This window comes from Egretta garzetta, unplaced genomic scaffold (assembly GCF_000687185.1).
Source record: "Egretta garzetta isolate BGI_Z169 unplaced genomic scaffold, ASM68718v1 scaffold69, whole genome shotgun sequence".
NCBI classification, from domain to species: domain Eukaryota; kingdom Metazoa; phylum Chordata; class Aves; order Pelecaniformes; family Ardeidae; genus Egretta; species Egretta garzetta.
This window is the reverse complement of record NW_009260790.1, coordinates 19,433-45,569: the sequence shown is the minus strand read 5'-3', so window position 1 is coordinate 45,569 and position 26,137 is coordinate 19,433. Positions and strand designations below refer to the sequence as shown.

At 47.4% G+C, this 26,137-nt stretch overlaps 2 protein-coding genes across 5 annotated transcripts in view; both read left to right on the top strand.

Moving 5' to 3' along the window:
* Nucleotides 1–66: 66 nt before the first annotated feature.
* GPR157 (G protein-coupled receptor 157) lies at nucleotides 67–12,692 on the top strand. 4 transcript variants are annotated; one of them, XR_004842969.1, is made up of 5 exons: nucleotides 67–454; nucleotides 6,844–7,057; nucleotides 9,228–9,422; nucleotides 9,949–10,225; nucleotides 12,625–12,687. XR_004842969.1 is itself a non-coding variant. In XM_035901888.1 (5 exons), the coding sequence occupies exons 1-4, from the start codon at nucleotides 78–80 to the stop codon at nucleotides 10,168–10,170; spliced, it is 1,008 nt and encodes a 335-aa protein (XP_035757781.1). In that variant the 5' UTR covers nucleotides 67–77; the 3' UTR covers nucleotides 10,171–10,212; nucleotides 12,625–12,692. The 4 variants fall into 4 exon arrangements, 3 of the variants coding, with proteins under 3 accessions (XP_035757781.1, XP_009644724.1, XP_035757782.1); XM_035901888.1 differs by having other exon boundaries at nucleotides 9,949–10,212; nucleotides 12,625–12,692; XM_009646429.2 differs by lacking the exon at nucleotides 12,625–12,687 and having other exon boundaries at nucleotides 9,949–10,315.
* A 6,026-nt stretch (nucleotides 12,693–18,718) lies between these two features.
* The window catches only part of LOC104133060 (solute carrier family 2, facilitated glucose transporter member 5), a 9,890-nt gene continuing 2,471 nt past the window's right edge, over nucleotides 18,719–26,137 (top strand). The window contains exons 1-9 of the mRNA XM_009646428.1: nucleotides 18,719–18,775; nucleotides 20,375–20,473; nucleotides 20,929–21,089; nucleotides 21,603–21,727; nucleotides 24,089–24,241; nucleotides 24,325–24,450; nucleotides 24,738–24,925; nucleotides 25,335–25,445; nucleotides 25,943–26,044. Coding sequence (XP_009644723.1) covers nucleotides 18,719–18,775; nucleotides 20,375–20,473; nucleotides 20,929–21,089; nucleotides 21,603–21,727; nucleotides 24,089–24,241; nucleotides 24,325–24,450; nucleotides 24,738–24,925; nucleotides 25,335–25,445; nucleotides 25,943–26,044 — 1,122 coding nt within the window. The remainder of the gene's footprint in view (nucleotides 18,776–20,374; nucleotides 20,474–20,928; nucleotides 21,090–21,602; nucleotides 21,728–24,088; nucleotides 24,242–24,324; nucleotides 24,451–24,737; nucleotides 24,926–25,334; nucleotides 25,446–25,942; nucleotides 26,045–26,137) is intronic.

Here is a 26,137-nt window from a genome sequence, read left to right as displayed (position 1 = left end):
GGCCCTCGCTGCCCCCGGGGAGCCCCGGCGGTTCGGTCCCTGGGAGCGGGGCAGTGTCCCCTTGCCCCCCCTCCGGCATGCCCGCGCCTTTGCCCCCCACGGAGCTGTACGCCTCGGAGCGGGTCGTCGTGCTGGTCTCCTGCGTGCTTTCCTTCCTGGGCTCCAGCCTCCTGGTTTGCACCCATGCCCTCTGGCCGGAGCTGCGGACCCGGCCCCGGCAGCTCCTGCTCTACCTGTCGCTGGCGGATCTCCTCTCAGCCCTCTCTTACTTCTACGGGGTGCTGCAGGACTTCGACAGGACCTCCTGGGACTGCGTGCTCCAGGGTGCCCTCTCCACCTTCTCCAACACCAGCTCCTTCTTCTGGACCATGGCCATTGCCCTCTACCTCTATATCACCATCGCGAGGGGCTCGCCCACGGGCACAGGCTTGCTCTGCTGCTTCCACGCCGTGAGGTGGGTGCTGCCCGCTGTCCCCCCCGCGAGCGCGAGGTGCGGACCCCGCAGGCACCCACTCTGTGGCCTGGAGCCACCTCCGCCGCGTGCTCCGCTCTGGGATGAAGCGCTTGGATGGTTCCTCGAGTTACCTGCTGTTTTCCCCAGGACAGCGTGCCCTTCTCGAGTTCCTTTTAAACAAGGATTTTGCTGTCTTTTAACTGAACAGCCCTGCTTATTTCCCACCTCCCAAGCACAGAAATGGAGACGTGGGAAAAGTTAAAAATTCTTTCCTTAAGGTCACATAGAAGAATCTCTGGCAAGGATAATGACGCTGAAAAATCCTGGCTTCTGCTTTCCCTCCACAATCTGCTCTGATGTCCTAGAAATAATACCACAAAACTTGTGTTTGCGATACCTGCCTGCTGCTGCCAAAACTCCTGTGTTTGGGAGCTGTTTCCTTGGGTGCCCGCCCTCCCAGTGCCAGCCCGGTCTGTAGGTCCTTCCCTTTTCCCCAGGCAGGTTGCTGCAATGCAATACTGGTAGGAGAACGCAGTCTACAAGTGACAAGGCTGCTAGAAAAGCACTCCGAAGGTGGTGTTGGCATGTTTGGTTGAAAGCAGGACAAAACAGACCGCGCTGTAGCTTTATGTCTCAGTTTCTGCTATTTAGCAAGCTGGTTTTCCGTATCATGTTTAGTAAAAGCTTTCATTATGCAATTTAAGCTTGTGGAATCATGTGCTACCTCCACTCTGAGCAAAACAGTGATCCTTTAGTCCTCTGTGCAGCCAAGCTGTTGCAATAAATTATAAGAGGAATGATCTGGTTTAAAAAAAAAAAAAAATAAGGGCAAGTACTGAATTTGCTTTGATTTCTTAGCCAAATAGTTGTCACCTTTTATTTTCCAACAGCGTCATCTGGGAATGATTGAATGGAGTTGAGTCCAGGTAAAGGTTGGCCAGAGAGAGATACGGAGGCTAAGTGTGAATCGGGGAGGAACTTTGACTCCTGCCTTACCGGTTGTAATCATTGCTTGAGAGCGAGGGCTGCGCGTGAGGCGGCCCCAGGTGACCGCGTGCATCTGGGTGCACCAGGCTGTCATGGGCGAAGTTGACAGAAGATGCAGTGAGACGGTGGAGTTTGTTAGGTTATTTAATTTCAAGTGCAGAGGGAGTTGCACTGTAAGAATTAGGGAGAGGATGGAGCACCAGTAAAGAGCCACGTGTTGCTTAAGAACAGAAAAAAGGAGTCTGACTTCTTTATGGGTGTGCTGTCTGCATCGGGCTACACCAAAGAGCTGATGCAAATCTGGCCTATTTGCAATTTTCCTGTCTGCTCATCACTTGTGTGGCATCTCTCTGTACTTCAGCTTGTCCATCTGGTTTAATGCTTCTCAGCCTCATCGGCTATGAAGTGCGGAAAGAAACAGGCAGATTCACTAAAATAATGTTGGCTGTGATCTTGCCCTCTTTTCAAAGTGTAAGAATCCTGAAAGATTGCTCTAGCCTTGTAACAGAGAGGAAGGGAGTGTTCAACCTGAACTTCCTTTGGGTGAATTTGCTAGGTTTATTTTCAGGCCTTCACAGTAAAAATAAAATGCTGCCTTTGGTGGTGGTGTCAATCAGCTCCACTTGCTCTGTTTAAAGGGCAATACAGATAGCTTTCATCGAAGACCTATTGCCAGGTTCTGCTTCATAAACGACTCCCGTTCTGTGCAGAGCCCGTGCTTAAAGCTTCTTCCTGTTTTATGATCTGTGTGAAAAGCTGGAGAAAACAAGCGAGGACCTGTTCGCTGCCCGTCTGCTTGTGACCCAGCTTCCTTCTTTCCTTCCCTGCACTTCTATCATTACCTGAGAACGCAATCATAAAATCAAATTCGGGACATAATGCTTGGAGACGGCTCCCCCTCACACATGTCAGTCCTACTGGCTATCTGTGTGCTGTTAGCCTAAAATTCTTTTAGTACCATGCAGATAGGAACTGCTGCAACTGATGGGAAAAGACTCTAGTCCCTATGTGAATTGCAGAAGGCAGGTGAGGGAGACCTGCCAAGGGCGAAAGAAAAGGTGGCAAAGGGCTGATGATGCTTTTAGGATTTAAAGATAAGTTTCCAGTATCTTTGTCTAGGCAAGAACCAGGGATTTTTTAGTTCGTTTGCTAACATAGGTTGCTAATGCAGTCACGCAGCGACCATTGTGTGAAGAGTCACCCCGAGACGCTCTGGAAGGGACTCAAGGCAGGATGCAGTTGTCGTGCATGTTTCCTGTTCTCCACGAGCAGTTACTCTCCAGGGGCAAGTGTTTGTAAAGATGAATACACTCGATGTTGAGTATAACCAGAGCCTGTTTGTTCTTCAGCCAAGTGGAGCTGACTAAATACATGTTGGAAGTCAGTACCTGAAATTTTCTTTTTAGGGAAATTAGGGTGTCACACTGGATGCAACCTGTCAAGCAGGTTTGTTCCTTACTGATGTGGTGACACATCCACTTATTCTACTGCTAGACTAGACAGCTACAGGCTCTGTTCTGGTTTTAAACATGTGTTGAGCTCAGATGAGCTTTGAAAACAAGCTTACGATTAGCTTTGAAAATATTTATATAGTTGTAAGGGGTAAGCTCTGGCATCCAGAGTGTAAATTTCCAGGCTACCTCACTTGCTCTGGATTTCTAAATATCAAATATCATTGAGCTGGGTAGCGTCATCTCTGCTGTGAGAGCAGTTGATCCAAACTTGGGGAGGGGAATGGACCAGAACCCACCTTGGGATTTGCTTTGCTTTTGATAGCAATTGCTGTCAACCTCTGAACTATTTACATTTCATGGTCAGGCTATGCAGATGGCTATAAGCATATATATGCTTTTATTTTTTTATATATATATGCTTTTATTTTTTTATATATATATGCTTATATATATAAAAAAGATATGCATGTGTGCTAATATATATATTACGTGTGTGTGTCCTTATATATATATTTATAACCGTGCATGCATGCCCATGGAGTAGGTAGGGATCATTTCATGTGCTGCTGTACCATACGTCAGTGTCCTCCATGCCTTGTGCATGAGTGTGGCAGTGCCAGTGCTAAATCTCAGAACTGGACTGAAGGTCTGAAGTGTTGCCCGTAAGGTGCAGGGATCTCTTGCTATTTGCTGTGGCTTTATCATTTAGTTTATAAAAGCTTGTAGGGCAGTCCAACCAAAGTGCGAGCTACCTGACTGCTGCTGCCTTAGCTTTTAAATTCTTGCATGCTTCTCTGGCAGGGGTCTCCGCTTTGTACCGGGATGTTGGTGCTTTGGTCCTGCAAACTCAGTTTAATGTTTGAGTGGGTTAAAAAAAAAAAAAGGCAAAAATTAAATTGGAGCAGACCTGGTCTGGAGTTCTGCTTACAATGTATGATCAAAGCTCTTTCCTGAAGTTGGCTGGTTTACTCTTACAGAGCAAAAATTGCTGTCCCCAGAAGGAATCGCCTGCAGGCGTACTGGTAGGATGGCTTGTTGTCTATCCTGTGCAGGCAGGTGACGGCAGGTCTTCCCTGCTGTAAGAGCCTCTTGGAAAAAAAAAAAAAAAAGCCAGCTGTGCAGCGTAAATCAAAACGTGGTATTAAGCAACCTGACCCAGGCATACTGAGGACAGGAGAACCAACGCAACTTTAGCTGTACGCTGCTGCAGTTTAAGGGTCCTTGTCCTACCTCGTATAAATGCAGTGTTGGTGTTAATGTGGAAAGTTAGGCTGTGTTTTGTGTATTTTTATTAATAGATTGCTGGGGGCTATATTGGGGAAATAAGTACTGTTGGATCTGCCTTAGAGATGGGATTGCCAGCCCTCTGAGAGAGATGCATGGAACTGCTTTTCCCCTCTCTCCCGCATTGACTGCGTTTAGATCCAAGCGTGCTTTTGAGAGGCCCAGCCTACATCGTTGCATTAACTTTGGGGCTCAGAGTAAAGTTTCTGCCTCTGTTGTCTTGGATCCTTTTTATTCCAGTCTTTACGTATGCCTTGGGTGTATAATATTGTGATTCTTCTGTTCCTGCATTCTTCTAGGTGGGTATAAACCGTTGATATTTTCCAGTCTTTGGGAATCTGTCGTTTAGGGGTTCTTAAGAATAATCAAATCGCTAGTCTCAGTTCTCCTTCCCAGTTTTCTAAAACGGAGCTGAAGAAGTTCTCCAAAATGTCTTTTTACTTTCTAGATCCTGTCTGACTTCACTTCCACTTTGTCCTTGGTGTTAGCTGTAACGGCCAACTCATCCCAGTGCACCGGTTCCGTGAAAATTAACTGCCTGATGTGTGGCAGTTCCCTTCCACGTTCTTCCTTTCCTTACTTAGATACCTGAAGATTTTTGAAGTCCTTTGCCTAATGGTCTGGTATTTCCTACTGTGTCTCTCTTGCTGTGTCTGTATGTACTTACGCTGTTCTCTTCTATATCCACACCTAGTAATTTTACCTAGTTTTATCTTCTCATGTAGTTCTCTTTCAGTCTCGGGTCGCTGTGGAGATCATTATTTAGGCAAATTCATTTTTTAATACACTTCCTTTTCCTTGGCACTGGACTCATTTGTGCTTGTGTGCCTTAATATGGTTTCTTTAAGGACATGCCAGTTCTCTCGAATTCTTTATCTCAGTGGTCAGCTCTTCCAAGTGTACTGAAATGTGAATGTCTTCGCATCTGTCATCCTTTTTTCAGACAAATCACCGTTTTTACCAGAATGAGCCTTGAGTTGTGTAGAAACTTTCATGGTGGTGGCAATGCTTGGAATGTTTTTAGAAAGCCAGCTCTGATAACAGCATGGGGAGGGCTTCCTGCAGCGGAGCTGTGCTTAAGTAACACCGCCGGCTTGGATTAGCACTGGCTGCTCCGAACTGAATGTTGAAACAAAATGTTCCAGACATGCTAAAATGTTGACTCTGATTTTTTTTTACAGCATTATGTTTACGTTTGTTTTGTTTAGTGAGTAAGTGAACCCAGATGTTATTTAAGAATAGGAAATCGGGTATTTTTGAGATCTAATATCATGGGAATGATCTCTGCTTTTTCAGTTGGGCTGTGGAATTTCAAATAATCCGGTCTAGGCAACTGCTTTTGCCTATGTAGCCTGATGCGTGTGAAACAGATTTTAGGAGGAAGATCCTTTTCATGTTCTCTGCAGCTGCTCGGGGCTGTCTGTGGAAGACAAGTGTGAACCGGGAAGGTAGCGAGAGCAGAACAGTCATGGTTTTGTTTTCTTCGCATCTGGAGAGGCCAGGAGGGTTATGCTGGAAGCTCAGTCTGAGCCCTGCCCGAAGCATTTGTGTCACTTACTGGGGAGATGTCCCTTGTCCCTCCTAAGGCTCCGCAGAACCTTTCTCTGAGGTTGTGTATGGGAAGGGCAGGTGATGCATCCAGCTGAACGCGGGGCGGTATTTCAGTTGGGGAGTAATTTGTGAGTTGTACATCACATGCTAGGGCAGGCCTGTAAAGTCCCGGGTGTTAACAGCACCCAGGAAGGGGCTGAGTATTTTTACATAACGTGGAATTTTTCAGCTCTTGCTCATGGTTTTTTGTGGGCAGCCCAAGCTGCTGAGTGACTTAATTCATGTGTGTCACCACAGTTATTTTTCTTCTAAATGCTTCCCTGTATTTGCCTCTGCTGTCAAGAAAGAAGCCAAAGTCAAAACACAACTCCAAATTATGTGACTATGACTCCTCTCTGCTTTCTTAGCTTTTTGCTGTTACTGCCAGTGCTTTTCCTTGGGAAGAAATGTGCCCCTTGCCTTTCAGAAATCACCCTTTTGCTCCCAAAATACTGACTACACCTCCAGTTAAAAACCAACCAACCAACCAAAAAAAAAAACCCCACTGATGAAATAAAATTGTGGATCTTTTTGTGTGCTGGTCCTTTCTGCCAGGTGTCCCTTAGGAATCAGAATGTGGGATTTGGTCGCTTGTGTTCTGAAAGCTGTGAATTGGCCAGCTTCGTGCATGGCTGGGTCCTACAGGACAGTCATGTCGTACAGCGCCCCAGCCGTGTCGTATCCTTGGCCTCGCCTCTGGGAGAGACTGGGAGAAGGGGAGTAGGTGCCCTGTCCCCTGTTTACCTCACTGGACCCTGACCGCTTTGCTGTGCAGGCCAGGTTCCAGTTCAGTGTAGCACATCCTTGTGGCTCTGTCCTTCAGGACTAGGCATCCAAGTTCCTCAAGCGGGTCCCTAGGAGGTGGATTTGCAGTCCGTGTCCATATGATGTCGAATACCTCCTTATCGGTCACTTCCCTTAGGCCTGATGCGGGAGCGTCGATGCTCTGGAGTAGGCGTTGGCCTCCTGTCTGCTGAAGAATCCCTTGGTCTGTCACCCATTTTCCCCGAGGTGTGGAAGGACTGAACTGAGTATGTTCTTGGCTTAACCTTGCTCTTCGTGTTCTTTCCTCAGCTGGGGCATCCCCCTTGGCATTACGGTGGCTGCTGTTGCTCTGAAGAAGATCGGCTACGATGCCTCCAATGTTTCTGTGGGCTGGTGTTGGGTCAACTTGGATGCAGAGGATCGGGTCTTGTGGATGTTGTTAACGGGGAAAGTTTGGGAGATACTGGCCTATGTGACTTTGCCGGTGCTCTACCTTCTCATCAAAAAGCACATTAATAGAGCGGTGAGTATTTTGCTGCTTTCAGCTTAGGTTACAGACTTGCTATGTGATTATATCCTCCCGTGCTCTGAAGATTTTGCTGCGTATTTAGCAGCTACGCAGGCAGGAATTGCTTCATTTACCCCTGAAATGCACCCACCACTGTGAGAAGCAGTGATTGAGCAGCCTGCAGCATTGTTACATGATGACTTAGCGCAAGAAGAATATAAAAACATTTTGAAAACTTAAGGGGTTATGGGACGTACATGAGTGAAACGTAAATCCTACAGTAAGAATTGAAGCAGGATGTGAAGGACAAAAATTCAGCTTTAATCAGTCTTCCACAGTTCCACTTGTACCAAGCCTGAGTTTGGCATCTGGACATATCTAACCTCAGTCATTTTAGGATCTCTAGGGATAGTTTGTGCTTATGAATACCTGTTCTGTATTGGCAGCATAAAGCCCCACTTGGGGGTCTGGGCACTATAGCATTAGGCACCATGTGTCTGCACAATACAGGCAGACACCCTGTCCTAGGAGGGTTTCAGAATTCAGAGGCTTATTTGCTGCTGCTCCTTGTGAACGCGAAGAATCCAGGCATCTAGGACAACACCTGCATAACGGAGAAATCTAGATTGAGAGTGGCAGAAGGAACTACATCCAGAGAGTCCTTTTTTCTCTAAGTTGTATTAGGGGGAAAAGACCCCCCACATCTGGATAGTTGTCCTTCTGGAAAATGCTGCCACTGCAAACCTGCTTGCTGTGGTGCAGCTATGGCAATTGGAGTTGGGGATAACACAAATCTGGTTAGGGCAGGATCCCGCAGACGAGTTGGAGGAACAACGTAGTCTTAAGCAGTCTGAAGGGTCCTGGGAAAGGGAAGGGTTTGCTAGCGCCTGTCACCATCGCCTGACGCGAGTCAGGCAGGACGTGGTGTTCCCGCAGCTGCCAGAGATAGCAGCGTGACTGCCTGGAAACCCGACCGCCCCGGCCAGGCTCTTACCCCCTGCTCTGCCAGGGATTCTTGGGCACTCTGCTCTGCTTGCCCTCTCCCAGCCCTCACCCCTCACCGGAGCAGTGCCGAGGGCAGGCAGCCGTAGCTCTGTTCATGATGGGGGGGCTGAGGGCACCCAGGCACCCAGGGCCTTCTGGGCTGGAGCATCTCTCTTCTAATCACTAGAGATTTTGGCAAGCCTGTTAGCCTGCTTACTGAGCCTCGTTACTGGCGGGAGGTCTCCCACTTCCAAGGAAGGCAGGCAAACGGGGCTGGGTTTGGGTGGTAGTAGTGGCTACAGCAGGTTTTGCAGTAGTGGCTTCTGCACAGTCTGGGAGGCAGGAGAAATTACAGAAGTAGCTGTTGTGGGGGACACACGCGGGGTGTGTGCTAGGGGCTTTCCAAATGGAAAAGGCTGCAGGGGAGGGGATGGGGAGCTGCACTGAAAGCCCTCAGCGGGGTTTGACTTGGGCCACCGTGCAGTGTTGTCGTACAGCTCTGTTCTGGAGGAAGCAAGGTGTCTGGACTGGGAGTACTGGAGTGAAGGTGAATATTGTGCATCAAAGGTATGTGTGCTCTGTAGCCCTGATGGTAGGAGGAATAGTTTTCTGCAGGTCAGCTGTCCTGTGCAGAGTTTACCTGCACTAACATCCTGGTATTCAGCATCATGTATCCCAGCAGCTGCTCTGTGTTGACCTGCTCTCCCCCATCCGGGAATCTGAGTGCATCCAGTAGCTTCTACCGTAGGAAGGTCTCATGGGCCTTACACCCTGATCCAGGGCACAGATCCCTGATTTTTTTTTTTTTTTTTTTTTTTTTAAGATGCTGGTATAGAGAGGTTTGCTGGCTTGTCGAAATCTATGGAAGCCCATTGCTGACACTATATGGTCAGAAATCAGGCAGCAGGTTCTACACAAACACATTGAAGGATGGGTTTGCATGGGCATAAATTCCTTGTGGAACTTGCTGGCTGTGGTGAAGGCTAAAAGTCTGAACAGTTTGAGAAGGATGAGACACACACACACACACACACTCTTCAAGAGGCCTTCCCAAGGCCAAATCCTTAGCCATGCATTGACCTGATAACTTCTCGCAAGATGCAAAAATTTAGTTTGCTTTGGAAAGAATCCCTGGAGCTAAATGTCCAATGTGTGTAGCTTTTTGTTCACGTTTTTGTCTCCCTCCCACCGTCCATGGAAGCACGCAGCGCTCTCAGAGTATCGCCCCATTCTCTCAAGAGCACCTGCATTTCAGCCCCGGAATTCCATAGCAGATAAGAAGTTGATTCTCATCCCTGTCATCTTTATCATCCTCCGCATCTGGAGCACTGTGCGATTCATTCTGACCCTCTGTAACTCCCCTGCAGTGCAAAATTCAGTCCTGGTTGTCCTGCATGTAAGTATTTGCCAGGAAATGCATTAAAAGGAGGATCTGGGAGGGAGATACTGCTTTATTGCTCTTAGTACCACTTTTTTTGTGGTAGGATGCAGCGTGTACTGGTAAAACAAGCTGTGTGTTGCAAGAACATCTGCTCTCTGCTGGCAAGCCGTGGCTGGGGTGCTCAGCAAAAGCTATTTCAGCAACATCTAGTGGCTTTGGAGAATAACTGCAATAGGAGTGGTGGGCAATGCTGGCTGCTTGTAGGAAAAGCAGGCTCAGACCAGAAATGTTGGCTGTCTGTCCTTCAGCAGGGCTCAGCCTGCTCCTCCCCTAGACTAGGCTGTAGAAATGGCAACCCTCAACAGCCGTCTGCTCTGCTTTGGGGTGCAAGGAGGATTTCTCTGCATCTGTTTTTCTCGTTTAGGTGGAAGTTGCTGACTTTGCGTTGGGCAGTACTATAGCTGGTCTGAGTCGCTGTTTGCTCTTCCCTGGGGGGTGCCTGTAGGAACCACACTGGTTAATTCCTTTCTTGCCCTTGCAGGGAATTGGTAACACGTTCCAAGGAGGTGCCAACTGTATTATGTTTGTCCTCTGTACACGGGTGGTCCGGACTCGGCTGTTTTCTTCCATTTGCTGTTGCCACTACGATGAGATGGATTGGCCTTTGCGAAGATCGAACAGCTCCTGGCCACACCCAGAACCCCACAAGAACATGGATGTGCCAGGCCCTGAGCGGACGAAACCCCTGCTTTCCAGCACCTGAGCCTGGGCTGCCTACACCTCGGTGTTGATTTCTTCTTTCTTGGTAAAGATACAGTGTGAGTCTTTCCTCCTGCCCTGCCTGTGCACAGCTTCACAATGTGAGGGGTGGGAACCACTGTCAGTGAGCACTTGGCAGAGAGGTAGGTTGCTGCTGGTGGTGGTGGGGTTCCCTGTCTGACTCTACAGCAGCTCCCCGTCGTGCTCCTTTGGGGTGAAACCATTTATGGAACTGATCCACTCCTCTCCCCTGTGAGCTGTTTTTTACTAAAGCCTGTAAAATGAGGAAATAGACTGCAGCGCTGTCTGGCCCACAAGGACAGAACACCAGTGAGAACTGAAGAAGAAGTAGTAGTGGCTCCTTCCGATGTAAAATACCATGCACGCATGCATTTCTTCAGTACTGCACAGGTCAGATGTTTTTAGTGCTTCAAGTGTTCCTCATAAGGCAATGCAATCCCTGCTGCCGATCATCATAAAAAGAAAACGGAGGGTCATTCATCCAAGCTTACGTAGAAAATCTGTAGGAGCAAAAACTTCACAGCAGCTCTTCATCCTTTCAGGTACAAGGTTGGACACTGATGCCCTGGCATTGGTCTAGTCGCGTGAGCATCTTGTTTCCTGCGCTTGACCTCACGCGTGATAGTTGCAGAACATGCAGGGGTGTCAAGACTTGATCCATTTAGGGGTTTGGGGTGCTGTGTGGGCTCCTGTCTGTGAAGCAGATATTGATAGCACCCTCTTCAGTAGCAGAGTGCAGCTGAAGGAAGTGAAAACCTCGAGCAGCTGTCCTGACTGCTTAGGTCAATGTAAACCGTGATCTGCTGGGAACTGCAGTCTCCAGAAAGAGTAGGAACCCCCTGTACTTCTGCAGTTGCACTTGCCCTGCAGGTCACGCTCGGTAAAGAGGGCTGAGTCTGAAAGGCAGCAAACCTGTCTGTGTCCCGGGGCACCGCAGGGGCTGAGCATCCTGGAAAGCAAGCTGTGCATTGGGTATGGTAGGCCTCTGTGTAGACCTCTCAAGTACATCTGTTTCTTGTCCTCCCAGACCACAAACCACAAAAACAAAGGATTTTTTTTTTTTAATCAATTGACAATTCTTTTTAATTTGTATAACAAGTTTTTGCAAAAAAACCCAGAAGCCTCATGAATTGCTTGGGGAGAGAGGGCAGCTCTCAGGTTCCCACTGCTCCAGGCGCCTGACTGTTCAAAAGCAGCTCTTATTACCTTAATTTTAGTCATTTTAACAGCATGCAGAGCAGTTCAATGATACTGTGATCTCATGGCTCTGTAGGCAGAAGTGAGTCCCGATACTTCGTGAACTGAAGACTTGGCATTAACTTTATTATTATTGTATTAATTTATTTAAGCCCCCTTGTATGCAGGCTGTGTAAACATGGGAAGGTGGAGTCCTCAGGAGCTCATTAGCCCATGCCATGGGGCTGTAGAGGGGCTCAGCTCTTTAGCATCCCTAGAGTCTTTGAAGGGTAGATGCAAGCATCTTATCTCTGGCACAGATGACTTCAAGAGGTTTTTCCTCCTTTCAAAAGGTTTTTTAAAATTTTTCAGAGCTAAGTAGCAACCTTGATACTGCAACCTCACGTTAATCTCACGTGGCTTGGAAAGAGGAGCTATGTTAAAAACTTCTTGCAGAAAGGCAGGATAGTAAACCTTGGATTTTATGAGACTTAGAATTGTTCTGTGTTCATTTTTTTGGAGCCAGCCCTGAAGAGAGGAAGTAAAATTGTCACCAGCTTGGCTTAAGGGAAAACAAAACACCACAAACACAAAAAACCACCACCCTATTCTGCCTCCGCCCCCCCTCAGTTTTCTTTTTTCCATAACAGAGCTCTGAGAAATGCTTTTAGAGGAATGTGCAGCTCAGCAGAATTACACTTCCAGCTCCCAGGGGTCCAGAGAAGCATGCTGGTTTGCAAAGGCCAGCTATTGGCAACAGGACCTGTGCTGATACAAGTGGGAAGCCTCTTGGCCATCGTCATGTCAGCAAGGACAGAGAATGAAAAATAGCCAAAAGAGAACCTCTTGGAAGTGTCTGTAGTTGCTAAAGCTGAAGCTGGCTGCAGCCTAAATATAAACAGAGATGGCATAGGAGGGGAGGTGGCGTGCAGAAATGCTTGGCTGCTCCTGGCAGGTCCTGGCATGAAGTGCAAGTGCAGGGCTGGTGCTGGGGTGCAGTTCGCCCTCCAGCCCCAGCTGTCTGTGAAGGTGGCTCTGAACCCTTTCCCATCAGGCACGGGCTTGAGAATTTTAACTCAGAATTTTCTGAAGGTGGCTGAGGTTGGGGTAGCTGGCTGTACTTCAGGAATGGGTCCATCGTGCCTGTTTTCAGCTGCTGCAAGGTGACGTCCCTGTGGCTTGAGCTGCAGCAAACCTGTGCACACTGGCTGCAGGAAGGTGGGGCAGTCCTGGATTTTAACTGTGCTTTCATTTTGAGCAGGTGCAGCATCATCCCAGAGTCCCACAGAGGGAGCTAAAGCCTGGGGAAAAGCACCGCTGGAGTGGCTGGGGATCTGCTGGAAGATATTGCCTGGCTGTACTCCAGCTTCCTGGTTTTCTTCCCCTCTCCCTCCACTATGAATCTTAAAAATTGTTTGGGGTTTTGCTTTTCTGTCTAACAAGGCAAATGTGTTCTGAGTTCTGGGGTGAACAAATACCATGGTGGTAGGAAAACTTTAGTAACTGCTAAATAGGACTGTCCTGGGCATGGGTTTCGGCCCTAGTGTGTGAGGTCTTCCAGGGAGCTCCAGGCCAGCTCCTGTTCTTCACTTGCATGTGGACAACAGTGTGCAAACGTGCTTGTTTTGTGGTGGTGATGGATGGTTCCTCTTGATGGTTTATTCCTCCTCCTTGGCAGTTAGGGGTCATCATCGTCCAGGGTTGTGCTGGCAGCAGCATGCTTATTGCCTCCTGGGGAAGTCTGGACTCTGTAGACTCCCTTGGTGCTCAGGGATATCTGGATGTACCACCCCTGCCTCCAGGAAGGACAGCCCTCTCCAGCAGTGAGATGATGCCTGGCATTGTGCTCTGAACTCCAGATGTCCTCTGCCGAAGCCCAGGCTTCCGTCTGTTCTTTGGGAGCGTTACACCAGAGCTGGGGAGGGGATGTTCTTTGTTTGCTATTTGGGGATAGTGTTTTACCTCATTTACAGCCCCTCACTCGCTTGTTTTTTAAACATTTTCTCCAACTTTTACAAAATAAAGTTTTGTTTCTTTACCAATATAATGTTCAAGCATGTTGTGATGGGTCTCAGCACCTTGGAGAATTTGGATGAGAAGCTGTTTTAAGATCTTCCTTCAGGTTTCTTTGGTGTCTACCGTAAAGACTAAGGCACGCACAGGAAGACAAATCTTTTCTACTGATTTTGGATACATTAATCCTCCTATCTCTTTTTATACATATAGAAATGTAAACCTTTCATCAGTTTAAGCAACCTGTTCACCAGTACGCACTGTTATAGTTCGTTCTTACAGGCCCATTGCTATGAACTGTGGAAAGGCCTCTGAAGCGCGTACATGGGTCTCATTGACCTTATGGACTGTGGCTCTCAGATATGCGAGGGCTCAGTTGACCTTATGGACTGTGGCTCTTGGCTACAGGAGATTACAAATGTTGTGTAATTATGAGATTACAAACTGCACTTTCTCCAGATGAGGCCGGGCTGTAAGGTAGGTGGGACCAACGTTGGGGAGTGCTGGTGCCATCCTGGGACTTGCCCAAATAGAGAAAATTCAAGTCATTATGGGGAAAAAGCCTGAGGCATGAGTATTGGTGTGTAAATTGCCATGTGATTCCAACCTGTGAATGAACTTTTCTTAGAATAGGTTCAAACCTTGATGTCTGTCTCACAGGGCTGGGAGCAGCCAGGACCCCTGGTGTAATCAGTGGTGCTGGACCTTGGCTGTTTTCACAACTGATTGAGCGACAGTGTCTGTCACTGGGGTTGCACAACGCTTCCCATCTGGGATATCAGCTTTTCTGTGGTTTATGATGCTGCCTCAAATTTAACTGGTTGATCTGGGCAGGCGAGGAAAGGAGTCCAGATGCTGTAGAGAGCAAGCTGAGGGAAGCTTGTTTGTTCTGCTGTCTTGGAAGTGATTGAAGGCTCCTTGCAGTATTTTGGCTGCTGTCAGGGGAGCTTGCAATGTGTGCTTTGTGTCAACACTCAGCCTTCTGACTACATGACAAGCCTTTGAGGAAAACATTAGCTTGCACAGCAAGGGTTGTCCTTCAGTTTCTCTATCCTAAATATTGCCATCCCTGAGCACATCTTTGCCACTTGGAGTTCCTGTGCTCGGTGTGCTCTAACACATGGATTGGGGGTTGATGTCAGAATGAAGGGCTGTGTGCTCATTTCCAGTAACTCTTGGGAGTCTTTGAAGTTCACAGGGAGGTTTTAATTATATAAAGACCAAGAGCTGTATGCGTGGGGAGGGTGCTGGCTGCCTATTATGGACTACGGGAGTGGAGCCTGGGGAAGGGAAGTAAGAAAAGCCAGGTCTGCAAAGAGCAGAGCTTGTTAAATAACAAGAGCTGGAAGGAAACCAGGCTGGAAAGATAAGAAAGACTTGTAGTGGTTGGAAGCAGAGTTGGAAGTTTTAAGACTGACAGGATAAAAAACTACAAGCCTGCAGTGCAAATGTTGAGTGGAGGAGAGTGGGCTGTGCGAAGGAGGCAGGAGTGGGATGCAGCTCTGGACTGAGGGGGATAAAGAGCAAAGGGCTGGAGTGGTGGGAGGGTGCTTGCCCCTGCTCTTTCCCCAGGCAGGAGTTGGTTAGAACTTGGTGAGTTCACCTCACTTACACATACTATATCGTGACAGTTAAGCTACTTAGCAGTGCTGTTGATGCTAATTTGGTCATTGCAAAATCTTACTCTCCTTTTTTCCCTTTTTGTTGTCTTCGCAAGACTTGAGTCTAATCGTGCAAGATGGTCCCTGGCTCTGCGAGTGAACCAAGGTTCCGTAGTACAAGAGGATTTGGGTGATATTGGTTTTACTTTAAAATCTAGAAGTTGCATGTTTAACAAACCATCTATTTGCAAGAAAAGGATAAACCTTGTTGCTAAAGCAGAGGAGCATCTTAGAAAAGTAATTTCTGGTTGTGCTACCACTATCTTCTCACCATGAAGAACAGTTACAGAGATGACACCAGAGTACTCTAATGCTGCCAAGCCCAATGTTTGTAAGACTTACGGTTGCATGGTACAAGTTACTCCTGCTCCTTGGAAGCAGTGTGAATGTCTGTTGTGCTGCACTGAATTCCACGTATCTTGTAGTCCGTGCAACCCTACAGGCAACTGCAGAAATTGATGTGGGGTGGCATGAGCTGGCAGAAAGCCGGTCTTGGCTGGCATGGTCACTATTTCTGTCCTGGATAGAAAAATGAACCCACTAAGGTCCAAGAGGGCAGAGTGGGTATTTTGATAGTCAGGTGCATCTGCTGAACAAAGTGCAGATGGAGACTTAATATGCAAGTATTCCAATGCTTTCTGAAACATTTTCTGGGTCTCACAACCCTACCAATAGAGAAAGGACCAGACAGTTCCCAGACCGACTTACCAGATCGTGATATGGTAAGTTTACAGATCTGTCTGCTCCTTTTTTTTGGTTGGGGCTTTTTTTTTTTTTTTGGTTTGGGGATGTGTCTGTGTGGCTGAGGCTCTTCTGAGATAGTCTTTGAGGGCAGCAATGGAAAAGGATGAAGGTTGGCAGGATGCTACCTAGCATTGCCTTTGTGGGGTGAAAATAGGATCTCGTTTACTACTTAGTTCCAGAGCATCGTGTCTGCTACCATTTACCTGCAGAGTTTGCTTATTTATCCAGCGATCCCCTTCCCTATTGCTAGGGGATCAGACTGCTGTACCTACCTCTTAGTTAAATGGCCAGAAGCCATTTACGCAGCCGATAAAGCTGTATCTGCATATAACCTATTTGCAGGCAAATAATTTGTTACTTAAATTATTGTTTCACCTTGAGGCCCTAGTTGTAGCTCATATGATATTGGATTAGCCTTGACTGAACATGCAATTCCTTCCCAAAACACAGGCAAAAAGGCTGCTAATGTCACTTTTTTTGGACATATACTGTGGGATGTCTCCTAATAAATCTCCTTACCACAAGCATTGCGGGCAGCATACTGCAGCGTGGCTGACTGCCAGCTCCTGATCTAGCCATCACTCTTCTATAGCTTGCTACTGAAGTTCTCCAGCAGATTTATTCTCCTGGAAACTAAGCCTCCCCTTTGAATTATTTTTTCCAAAGATACCAGGGTTTCATAGGATCCAGCTCTGAGCCCAGACAATTGGGCTGGGTGTAACTGGTTTCCTGCACACGTGCATGGGAACTCTTTACCACATGGTGGACCAGGGCAGAGGACAGAAGACACAGAGCTGAGTTAACATCTTCAGGCAAATACACTCTGGGGTGAAGAGCAGGTGTAAGAAGCTTAATGTGTGCTGTAGCTGAGGTTGAAAATGTGCTTGTAAATGCCTGTAAGATTTGCTCCCTTTGCTTGTTACTGGCTCTGTTCTTTGCCCAAGTCCAGCAGGATCTCAGCTGTTGAGGAAGTTATACTCCTGCAATTGCTTTGAAAGTCCAAGGAGTTCATTCACTATCCTGTCTCCCTTCATCAAACTCTTCCAAGATCATCCCAGTGCCAATTACTACCTTATGGATGCTGTTACCAGATTCTTGTTGTGATTGGCAAACATTCAAAGTGTTCCGCTGCCATAAGCAAATACTTACTCTGAGGAAGGATTGCTGATAGCAACCATACATGTCCTGTTTGGTTTCTGTATGTGTCAAGATGATTTCTTAAAGTTTAGGGAAGGGATTTAAAGACCATATGATAGAGAATTCTCCTTTCTTATAATTACTGAGCACCAAAGTGGCTGTCATTCTGCCAAGAACTTCCAGAAGAATGATGCTGTCTTTAAAGAACAGGAATTTCACGAAAGACGTTTGTCCTCCTTGCATCCTCCCCACCCCTGGGGCAGAATGGCTCACTTGCCATTTTCCCTCTTCTGGCCAAAGATCTATGAAAGTGAGAACTAAACTACTTGCTGAGTGAGCTGTGACCGGTCTTGCTTGTTTTTGGGTGCTCCGAGCAATGTTTGAAGGCAGCCTAGGGAAAGCTGAGAGTGTCTCGGTTGGTGCCAGCTAGCTGCAATCTCTCAATGGGAACGCAGAGGAAGGTAGAGAAAGATGAGTTATGGGTGAAATGAATATTCTGGTTTGCATCTCTCTCCAGTTAAGACACCACATGATAGGTGGGACTGAAGCAGGAGTAGTTCCTGAAAGACAGGAGTGTTCTCAAGGTGTGATCCGCTGTCAAGATATCCTAGCAAACACTATCCTTGAGGATGTTAGCTTATAAAAAATGTAATAAAAGACAAATGACAAGTTGTCTAGGGACTAAGCCCCACTACCCTGAAAGCAACAGCGCTCTGTTCCCCTTCCTATTTTTAGAGCAGGACGCTTACACCTGGAAGAGGGGAGGCTGCAGCCTGTCAAGGAATGCACACAAGGCATGTGAACAACTGCTGTTGCTTAAGAGGATGCATTTTTTTTTTAAGCTGGCTGTTAAAGATAGACAGACCAATAATAGCAAGGTTTGGTTCCAGTTTCTCCAGCTGCTGGAGGTATCTGAACTTTGCATTTCTCTGATAAACTCTAGAGATTGTGGTCAACTATTAACCAAGTCCTGTGCTCTTCAAAGTACTCTCATAGCAGAGGAGGTTAACACTAAGCCAGCAACACGTGCTACACCTTGCGTGTAGAGGGGAAGGACTAACGTGCTTTGGTGGAAAAACAGCGTGTTCTGTGCGCTGTCAAAACCACAAATCTGAGAGGATGAACCTGTTCTCTGCAAACTGCAGAAGTGCCCCGAGCAAGTTGGTCGTGCAAGGTAGGACAATAAGCGGTATTTCGGCACGAGGGCAGAGAGGCAATTTGTGGCTGCAGGAGGGTTAATACAGTTCAGTTTTATTGCTGTGGTCCATGGCAAACGCCCTCTCTGTTGCCAAGGCTGCTGCCACAAATGCCCCATTTTCTCTGGAACGCAGCAGTCGCCGGGCAGCCGCTCCAGCTGTGCTAGCCACAGCTGCCCGTGAGCTGCAGCGTGGAGGAGCAGCAGTGCTGTTGCTATAGATTCATCTTGTCCGCGTATACACAGCTGGGCAAAACCAGCTCATTCAGCTTTTGCGATAAGTCTGCCCCTTCCAGTGGGATAGATGAGCCTGTTTCTTCTGTAGCGAGGCAGCACCTCCGTTTTGAGTCCGGATCTGGCAAAAGAACGTCTGACCTTGTGGCGATGGACATGAACAAGGAAAAGAAAGAGAAGACACGAGGTTGTCGCGCTGAGTAAGGGAATGATCAGGCAACAACTCGCTCCGGCTGATAGAGCCTGCCGTTGATTGGGTGCTTTCTGAAAAGTCACGGAGGGGGGTTTTCTGTGTAGGGCGTTGACATCTCCCGCGTTGTCTGTTTTGGCTATAAAAGCCTCTCCTTGGCATCTGTGACTCAAACACCAAAATGAAGTTGAAAGGAGAGAAGCAGGAGAGCTCTGACTACAATGAAGGTTCAAAGGGGGTAAGTACGCTGGACTCCATGCTTCCAACTTGAGCCTCCTGTAGATACAGAGCGCAAGGTATTTGAGATCTGCAGGTGCTTGTAGAGGAAGCAGAAAACCAAGATCTTTTGGGCTAACATATCCACAACTGATGTCCCAGGGGGAGCAGAGATGCGTGTGTTCCTGAACCTAGTTTACATCTGTCTGCAGTGCAGTGTGGCACAGAGTCTAACGATTTTCTCTGTCTGCAGCTGACCTACCACGTAACTTCTGTGTGGTTTTCCCCTTCTCTGTGTGAGTTTTCTTTCCTAATTTCTAATCGGTTTTAGGCTGCAGATGCTTCTGGGTGGGGGCTGCCCTTCACAGCAGCATTTTTGTGGAATCTTGCACAATGCACCACTCATGTATGCCAGAGGTTTTCCTAAAAGTGCTGAATGTGAATAATTAACACCAGTGGCTCTTTTGAGCTCCTGGGATTTGTTTAATGAGAGCAAGGCAGCCTGCTTCTCATCACCAATGCGAGAACATCAACAGTCTGCTAGAAATTGCAGCTGGAAGCCTCAGCTTCCTCCTGATTGACTCTGAGCTTGACATGAATTTTGATCTCCTGCAGTGCCTTCAACTCTGCAGGAATCTGGACGTGAGCTGCTAGAGCTTCTGAGGAATACAAGGAGTCCTAGCAGCTATTGGGACAAACGTTCAATTAGGGAAATGACTGATCCTTCATGTGGGACCTGAGTTGAGTGTTGGGACATAAAATCTTGCAGACATTAAGGCTAACGATGGTGACGGAAAATTATATGAGTTGGAATGAAAAAATTACTGATGTAGCAGCAATGAGATATATTAATGAGCTGTTAAAATAACCCAAAACAAAACAACTCAGTCAACACAGTAGGGCCAGGCTGAGGACCAAATAGCAACTGAATTGTTGTGACAAGCGAGTTGGTTGTAACCCTGAGGACTGTGTTACCCCCCGAATGGGGTTGGTGTTTGATCCTATTCCAGAGGGCAATTTCACCCTTCTGTTTAACTGCAGAGTGCTGCTCTTAGACCCCACAGCCGAGCCCTTGATGAGCTACTTGGATAAGTTCTAATTGGCTTCAATGCCAATCAGATTAGATCCATAAACGGCTTGGTCCTGGAATCTGGGAGGCAAACCAAGCAGGCGTGTGAAAGCAGAACAAATGAACGGGAAAGGGATTTTGCTACTTCATGCAAAATCTCATCTTTTTTAAACCTTTCCTGTGCCAATATCTTGTGTTATTTCACTGACTGATTTGCATGTTGGAAAGAGAATAATTGCATATAACTTTTTTTTTTCCCCTGTGGGGTGGTATTTTAAGAATGAGAACTTAAAAATTATTCATCACCTGAATAATCCGTCAATAACAGAAAAGAGTAGCATGAATTACTGTAATGACTATGCACAAATCAAGCAGAACAAAATGAGTTGTAATGAAAACAACCCATTGGGCTTTCTTTATACACTAATGTGAAGTGAAAAACACAGAAGGCAGGTCTTAGGGTAGGTATTTATTTTTACTGAATGCCGTTTATGCCTAGAAGCCAAAACTGCTTCTAAGGTGGTGTTTGTGTGTTTTCTTTCCCCTCTGCAGAAAATGACACTTTTGCTTGCACTGGTAACGCTGATATCTGCATTTGGATCTTCTTTCCAGTACGGCTACAACGTGTCCGTGATTAATTCTCCAGCCCCGGTAGGTTGGACTGTGGAGCGGACCATGCCCTAGGAGGTTTAGAAACACAACAAGGCAGGAGTGTAACCTTGGGATACGAGTGCTTGTGGGCAGGTGCTTGTACTTCTCCCTGCTTTGAATCTCTGGGACCTGGTGAGAAGTGGCTCCCCAGAAAAGGAAGGGGGGGCCGTCGAGGCATATAACACCACTGTTTGGACTTTGTGCCTAGGAGAGACGGGGCATGAGGAACGCCTTCCCTTCTGAAAACCAGGCAAATCCAGCAAGGCAGGATAACTTATAGCAACAGTTATCTAGTCCAGGCTTCTCCATACCTCTCTTGCACTGATTTTCAACTCAGCCATTCTGGTTTTTTATCAAGATGTTTGTGTAAAGTTCTGTGGCATTTGTTGTTAACTGGCTCTTACAGCACGAAATTTTGCTTACTGGGCTAAACATGCTCTGTATTTTCATTCCAGTACATGCAAGACTTTTACAACCAAACCTACTTCAAAAGGAACGGAGTGCCTATGGACAGCGGCTTCCAGACGCTGCTCTGGTCTCTTACCGTGTCCATGTTCCCTCTGGGTGGCTTGTTTGGGTCCCTCATGGTGTGGCCTCTGGTCAACAACTGTGGCCGGTACGTGACAGTGGTGTTTAACATCCTTCACCCACACTTCACTGGGTTCAGATAAGACTTGCCTCACCAGTCACTCCAGCTTGCCGAGCCCATCAGGAGCATGACTGCATCAAACACACCTTGACTGTAAGGCAGGTGGGCTGGTGATAAGCTGCTGGACCCAGCAATGCGTGTTGTCTCCCATGTGTAGAAGAATTTATATGGCTTCAGTATGGCCAAGGCCAGGCTGTGTGCTGGGCACTGAGCCAGGTAGAGGGTGATGATGAAGGTCCTGGGCTGGGATCCTAGATCAGGCCCAGCTTCTGCTGCTCAGGTTTCCTGACAAACTTCAGTTCTTTCTTGAAGCCTTCATTCCCTGCAGGAAAAATGGGACAACTGCCACTTTGTCTTTGATTAGTCTTTGGGATGGTGACTCAGTTGATTTTTGGACAGTATGACACCATGGGGGTCTATCTGCTTGTGGGGCCTTAGCAAAAATAAACTGAATCTGTCTCCTTCTCTGTTACTTTGCAGAAAGGGCACTTTGCTGATAAATAATCTCTTCTCCATTGCTGCTGCAATCCTTATGGGAACCTCAGAGCTAGCAAAAACCTATGAAGTAATCATCTTTTCACGTGTTATCATGGGAATCTATGCTGGTAAGTGAGAGGCTGGATGGTAAAGGAGAGCAATAACTCTATTCTTGGCTATGTAAGGCGTTTTTTTATTCTCACAACAGACTGTTTCACAGGTAGCACATTTTAGCCATACATCTGCATGGACTTGCTTAAACAACAGTTGTATCTGCACGTTGCAGAAATATTAAAGATCTCTAGGAAACAGTGGCAGTGAGACTGCAATTTAAGATGTGCAGGAGATGCAGCTATCTATCCTCTCTAATAAGCATCTGCTAGGTATGGAGCTCCAACAGCCAGGAAACCTGATCTGTTTTCCCAGACATCTTAAAGCAGATAGCCTAGCTTTTTTTTTTGTTTTTTTTTTTTTTTAACATGATCAGAAAGAGAATAATCCTTAAGTCAAAGTCGTTGGAGACAATGCCAGATCCAGTACTCCAGCCCTGGGACTGACTGTTCTTCCTGCAGGAGAAAAGAAGTGTTAAAAGGGAAAGCGAAGGGTTCAGAGCCTCTGGAATTACTGCAAAGGCAGTGGGAAGCCAAGGAGAAAGGGGGGTGTGAGTTGCTGGTGTAAGCGGCTGTCTTAGAGCTACAGTAACATGGAACAAGCAGAAACCCAGAATGGGTACCCACGCAGTACAGTACCGAGGCTGATAAGGGTCCTAACGGTGTTTGGGCTCTAATTGGCTTTGGGATGGCAAGACTGACATGCTCCACGGTTTATTAGCGAGTTGGGATATCCTGTAAAGATAAAACAAGAAAACAAACTGACAGAAGAAAACAACTTGGTTTGTAACATGCAGCAACTGCAATTGGTGAGCTACAGCAGGAAATTTATCTAGTCCAGTGGTTTCGTTTCGGCTTTTGGCTCTCCTAAGCCTGGCGGCTGCTCTTAGCATTGGTTCCCTGACTAAATACTAAGGGTTAAGTGTGATCCCTCCTTCCAGTTATTTATAACTGACAAAAGAATCTGGACTGGCTGTCCTGCCTTGCCCTCACTCGCACTGTGGACCTTGTGTCTGGGGAGGGAAGCTGCTGAGTTAAGGCAGCCTGCCTCAGGCTCTGGTAGGATCCAGGCATCGCTCTTCCTCCCAAAAGGGCGGCTCCAATGCCGGCAGCGCTGCTGACAGCCCTGCGGCATGCCGGGCCCCTCTGACGGGGCTTGGTCACCATAGGTCTGGACGGTTAGAAAGCCTCTGCTACTCGGATGCAGTAGCCCAGGAGTCACTGCTAGCATGTTTTAATCGGGGCAATTAAAAGGCTGGTTATAGTGTGAGCCTAAACCACTACACCTCGTGAGTTCAGTTTTATAACGTTTTCTAGTTGCTGTAATACTTGTTTCCATGCCTTTTGGCCTTCATACAACAGCTTGGTCATCTTTGTGACTCCAAGCTCCTGAAGGCAAGGAACTTTAGAAATGTAAGATAAGCGTCTCGTGGTCATTTGGCTCCATGAGTTTGGGTTTTGCTTGCCAGGATTTGCAGCGTAAGCGTGGGAGCTGGCAGCTCTCTGGGGTTACTGTGGGTAACGATGGAATGTTCCTCAAAATAACCTGTGTCCTTAGTGTCCTTTTAGAGTAGAAATATCTATTCCAGCATGCTACCTGTAAGAGATCTCGAACCAGCAAAGCTCTCTGCAGAGCGTTACTGAGCAATTAAAGGAGGAGTTAATTTTTAAAAGCCGGCAAGGAGTCGCACCCTTCCACCCTCACATCAGCTTGTTTGGATACAGATTTCTTTTCTTGTTTTAGAGGAAGTAGAAATCCCTCCCTTATACTTTGAGCTTGTGTCCAAACCTGAAGGAGCACACAATTTTTCTTTGTGGGTATTGCGTTGAAGTACTTGGCAAACCTTGCTGGGAGAAAGCTACTTTTAGGAAAATGACTACTAAGAGCCCCCAAATCATCTGCCATCTCTGTGGGCAAGACAGGCTACCGTTAGCCTTCTCGGACTCCTAAAATTCTTGGCTGCTGAGCAGTTCATAAGCTGGACACTCAAAGTACCAGAAGGTGGGCAGGTTCCACTCCCAAGGCCCATCATGCACACGTGGTTGGTTCCCTACTGTATTTCATTTGAAACGGGTGAAACAATCCAGGCTCCTTCAATTAACTCCAGCATGGAAATGCCTCTGCAGCTCAGCACAGAGATGACTTCTGTCATAAGTTTAAGATCTGTGAGTGTAATATTGGCAGCCTTGGTGAAGGGACAGCATTACTTACAAACATTAAATCTTTAGCTGGGGCAGAAGGGTTTGAGTGTGAGGTTTCCGTATGTCCTGTGGTCCAGCAGGGATCATGTTGGTCTCGCATGGATTAAAGGCATCTTACTGAAGATGGCGAGTGGGCTGATGTCTGCTGCATGTCTAACATTGTTCTCTAACTCCTAGGTCTGGCCTCCAATGTGGTTCCCATGTTCCTTGGAGAAATGTCTCCCAAAAATCTGCGAGGTGCTATTGGGGTAGTACCCCAGCTCTTCATCACCCTTGGGATCCTTGTAGCTCAGATCCTTGGGCTCAACAGCATCCTTGGGAATACAGAAGGTAAAGCCCTGGCTCAGGACTTTTCTGTGGGCTCCTCTGGGGAAAGATTTCTGACTGTTGTCATCTTGTCTCGGCTGTTGCAGGCTGGCCCGTGCTGCTGGGGCTCACTGGGATCCCATCACTAATTCAGCTCCTTGTATTGCCCTTTTTCCCTGAGAGTCCCAGATATCTGCTGATACAAAAGGGCAATGAAGAGCAAGCACGACAAGGTACAGCATCATCCTTTAATGAAAGGGGAGGTGGAATGGGATAGATCTGACTGTGGGACATGACTGACAGCAACCACCAGTGAAGCAAGTGAGTGTGAAATTCTTCATTGACGTGTTTCTGGTGGATGGAATTCCTGCAACACAGCTCCTTTCTCTGCATATGTGAATCCCTGACTTCCCACCATGGAAGCACTGGTGCCCCTATTGATCTGACTTGATTTGAAGCAGGAGAGCTCACTGTAGATCTGTTCTCTGGGGTCCATAACTCACCTTCATCTCCCAACTAGCTCTGCAGAAGCTGAGAGGCTGGGATGATGTGGATGATGAGATGGAAGAAATGCGCCAAGAAGACCAGTCAGAAAGGGAAGAAGGACATTTCTCTGTACTCAGCCTGTGTACCTTCAGAGGCTTGCGATGGCAGCTCATCTCTATCATTGTCATGATGATGGGCCAGCAGCTCTCTGGGGTTAATGCGGTGAGTCGGGGGGCATGTGGGAGAGGCCAGTGGGGTCAATAATTAAGGGCTGGGACTTGAGTGGGTGATGTTGGGCCGTGCTGACACAGGAGCCACAACCTACGACCCAGGAGTACCCCTTTATCCGTGACACTGGTTCTGTGTCATGTTGTGGTGGGTTGACCCTGGCCAGTACCAAATCCAGTACACACATGTACTGGATACAGAGTCAAGCTGTCCTGTTAAGGATAGTTTGGGCATTTTTAGAGTAAGGTACTTGTGCCTGGATCCAAACACCATGTCTCCAGATACAAAAGAATTCAGTTCTCGGACTTCTGTGCACCAGTTCCAGGAATGTAAAAGCAGCCAGAATGGGATTCCTGTGTTCTGCCTTTGGCCACATACAAACACAGCTGTGGTTTTGCTGCAGGTCTTTTACTACGCAGACAGAATCTTCCAGTCGGCAGGTGTGGACAGCCACAATGTTCAGTATGTCACGGTGTCGATAGGTGCCATCAACGTCGTCATGACTTTGCTTGCTGTAAGTTTCTATTTGGGCTCTTTGAGTTCGAGCTTGCCCAGTCTCCTCTCTCTGTCACTCTTTAAACTGGGCTATGTTATTTACACATCCCGTGAGCCGCTTTGCACAGAGGATGCCCTGCACTGTCCCTTGGTTGAAGGCAGCTGTGTTAAAGGGATTAATCACGCTGATTTCTTACATGCCCCAGAAACTTTCAGTCTCTGGTCTCCAGGCTGATATGCCCTCCTCCTGCTGTCCAGGATCACCCTGCAGGGCTTCCAGGCAGTCCTGGCTGGGACTGGGTACTGACGGATGGATGGCCTGCCTGTTCTCTCAGCATTATCGACACATCCAGCTTTTTGCAGTTCCTGGGTGACTCCATGCCTACAATCCGTCAGTAGATGGTGGAAATTTCACTGAATTTCTTAGAAGACAAAGATGACCTTAATAAATCTTTCTGGAATAAGAAGTGCTGTGCCCCAGGTGTCTGGTCTCTCACCCTCTTCTGTCTCTTACAGATTTTCATCGTGGAATCCCTGGGAAGGAGAATCCTTCTCCTTGCCGGCTTTGGGTTGTGCTGTCTCTCCTGTGCAGTGTTAACTTTGGCCCTCAGTCTCCAGGTGTGTAGGTGAATGGCTCAGGGGATCCTGCCCATGCATTTCTGGGAACAGAATACCAGGGAACAGGACACTGGTGTATTTTTAGGGAAAGAG

What these genes read in the sequence shown, in the direction of transcription:
- GPR157 (XM_035901888.1), top strand. Translation starts at nt 78, where the DNA reads ATGCCCGCGCCTTTGCCCCCCACGGAGCTGTACGCCTCGGAGCGGGTC. An exon ending in TGCTGCTTCCACGCCGTGAG is followed by an intron (nt 455 to 6,843) that starts GTGGGTGCTGCC and finishes TTCTTTCCTCAG; the next exon opens with CTGGGGCATCCCCCTTGGCA. An exon ending in AAAAGCACATTAATAGAGCG is followed by an intron (nt 7,058 to 9,227) that starts GTGAGTATTTTG and finishes CGTCCATGGAAG; the next exon opens with CACGCAGCGCTCTCAGAGTA.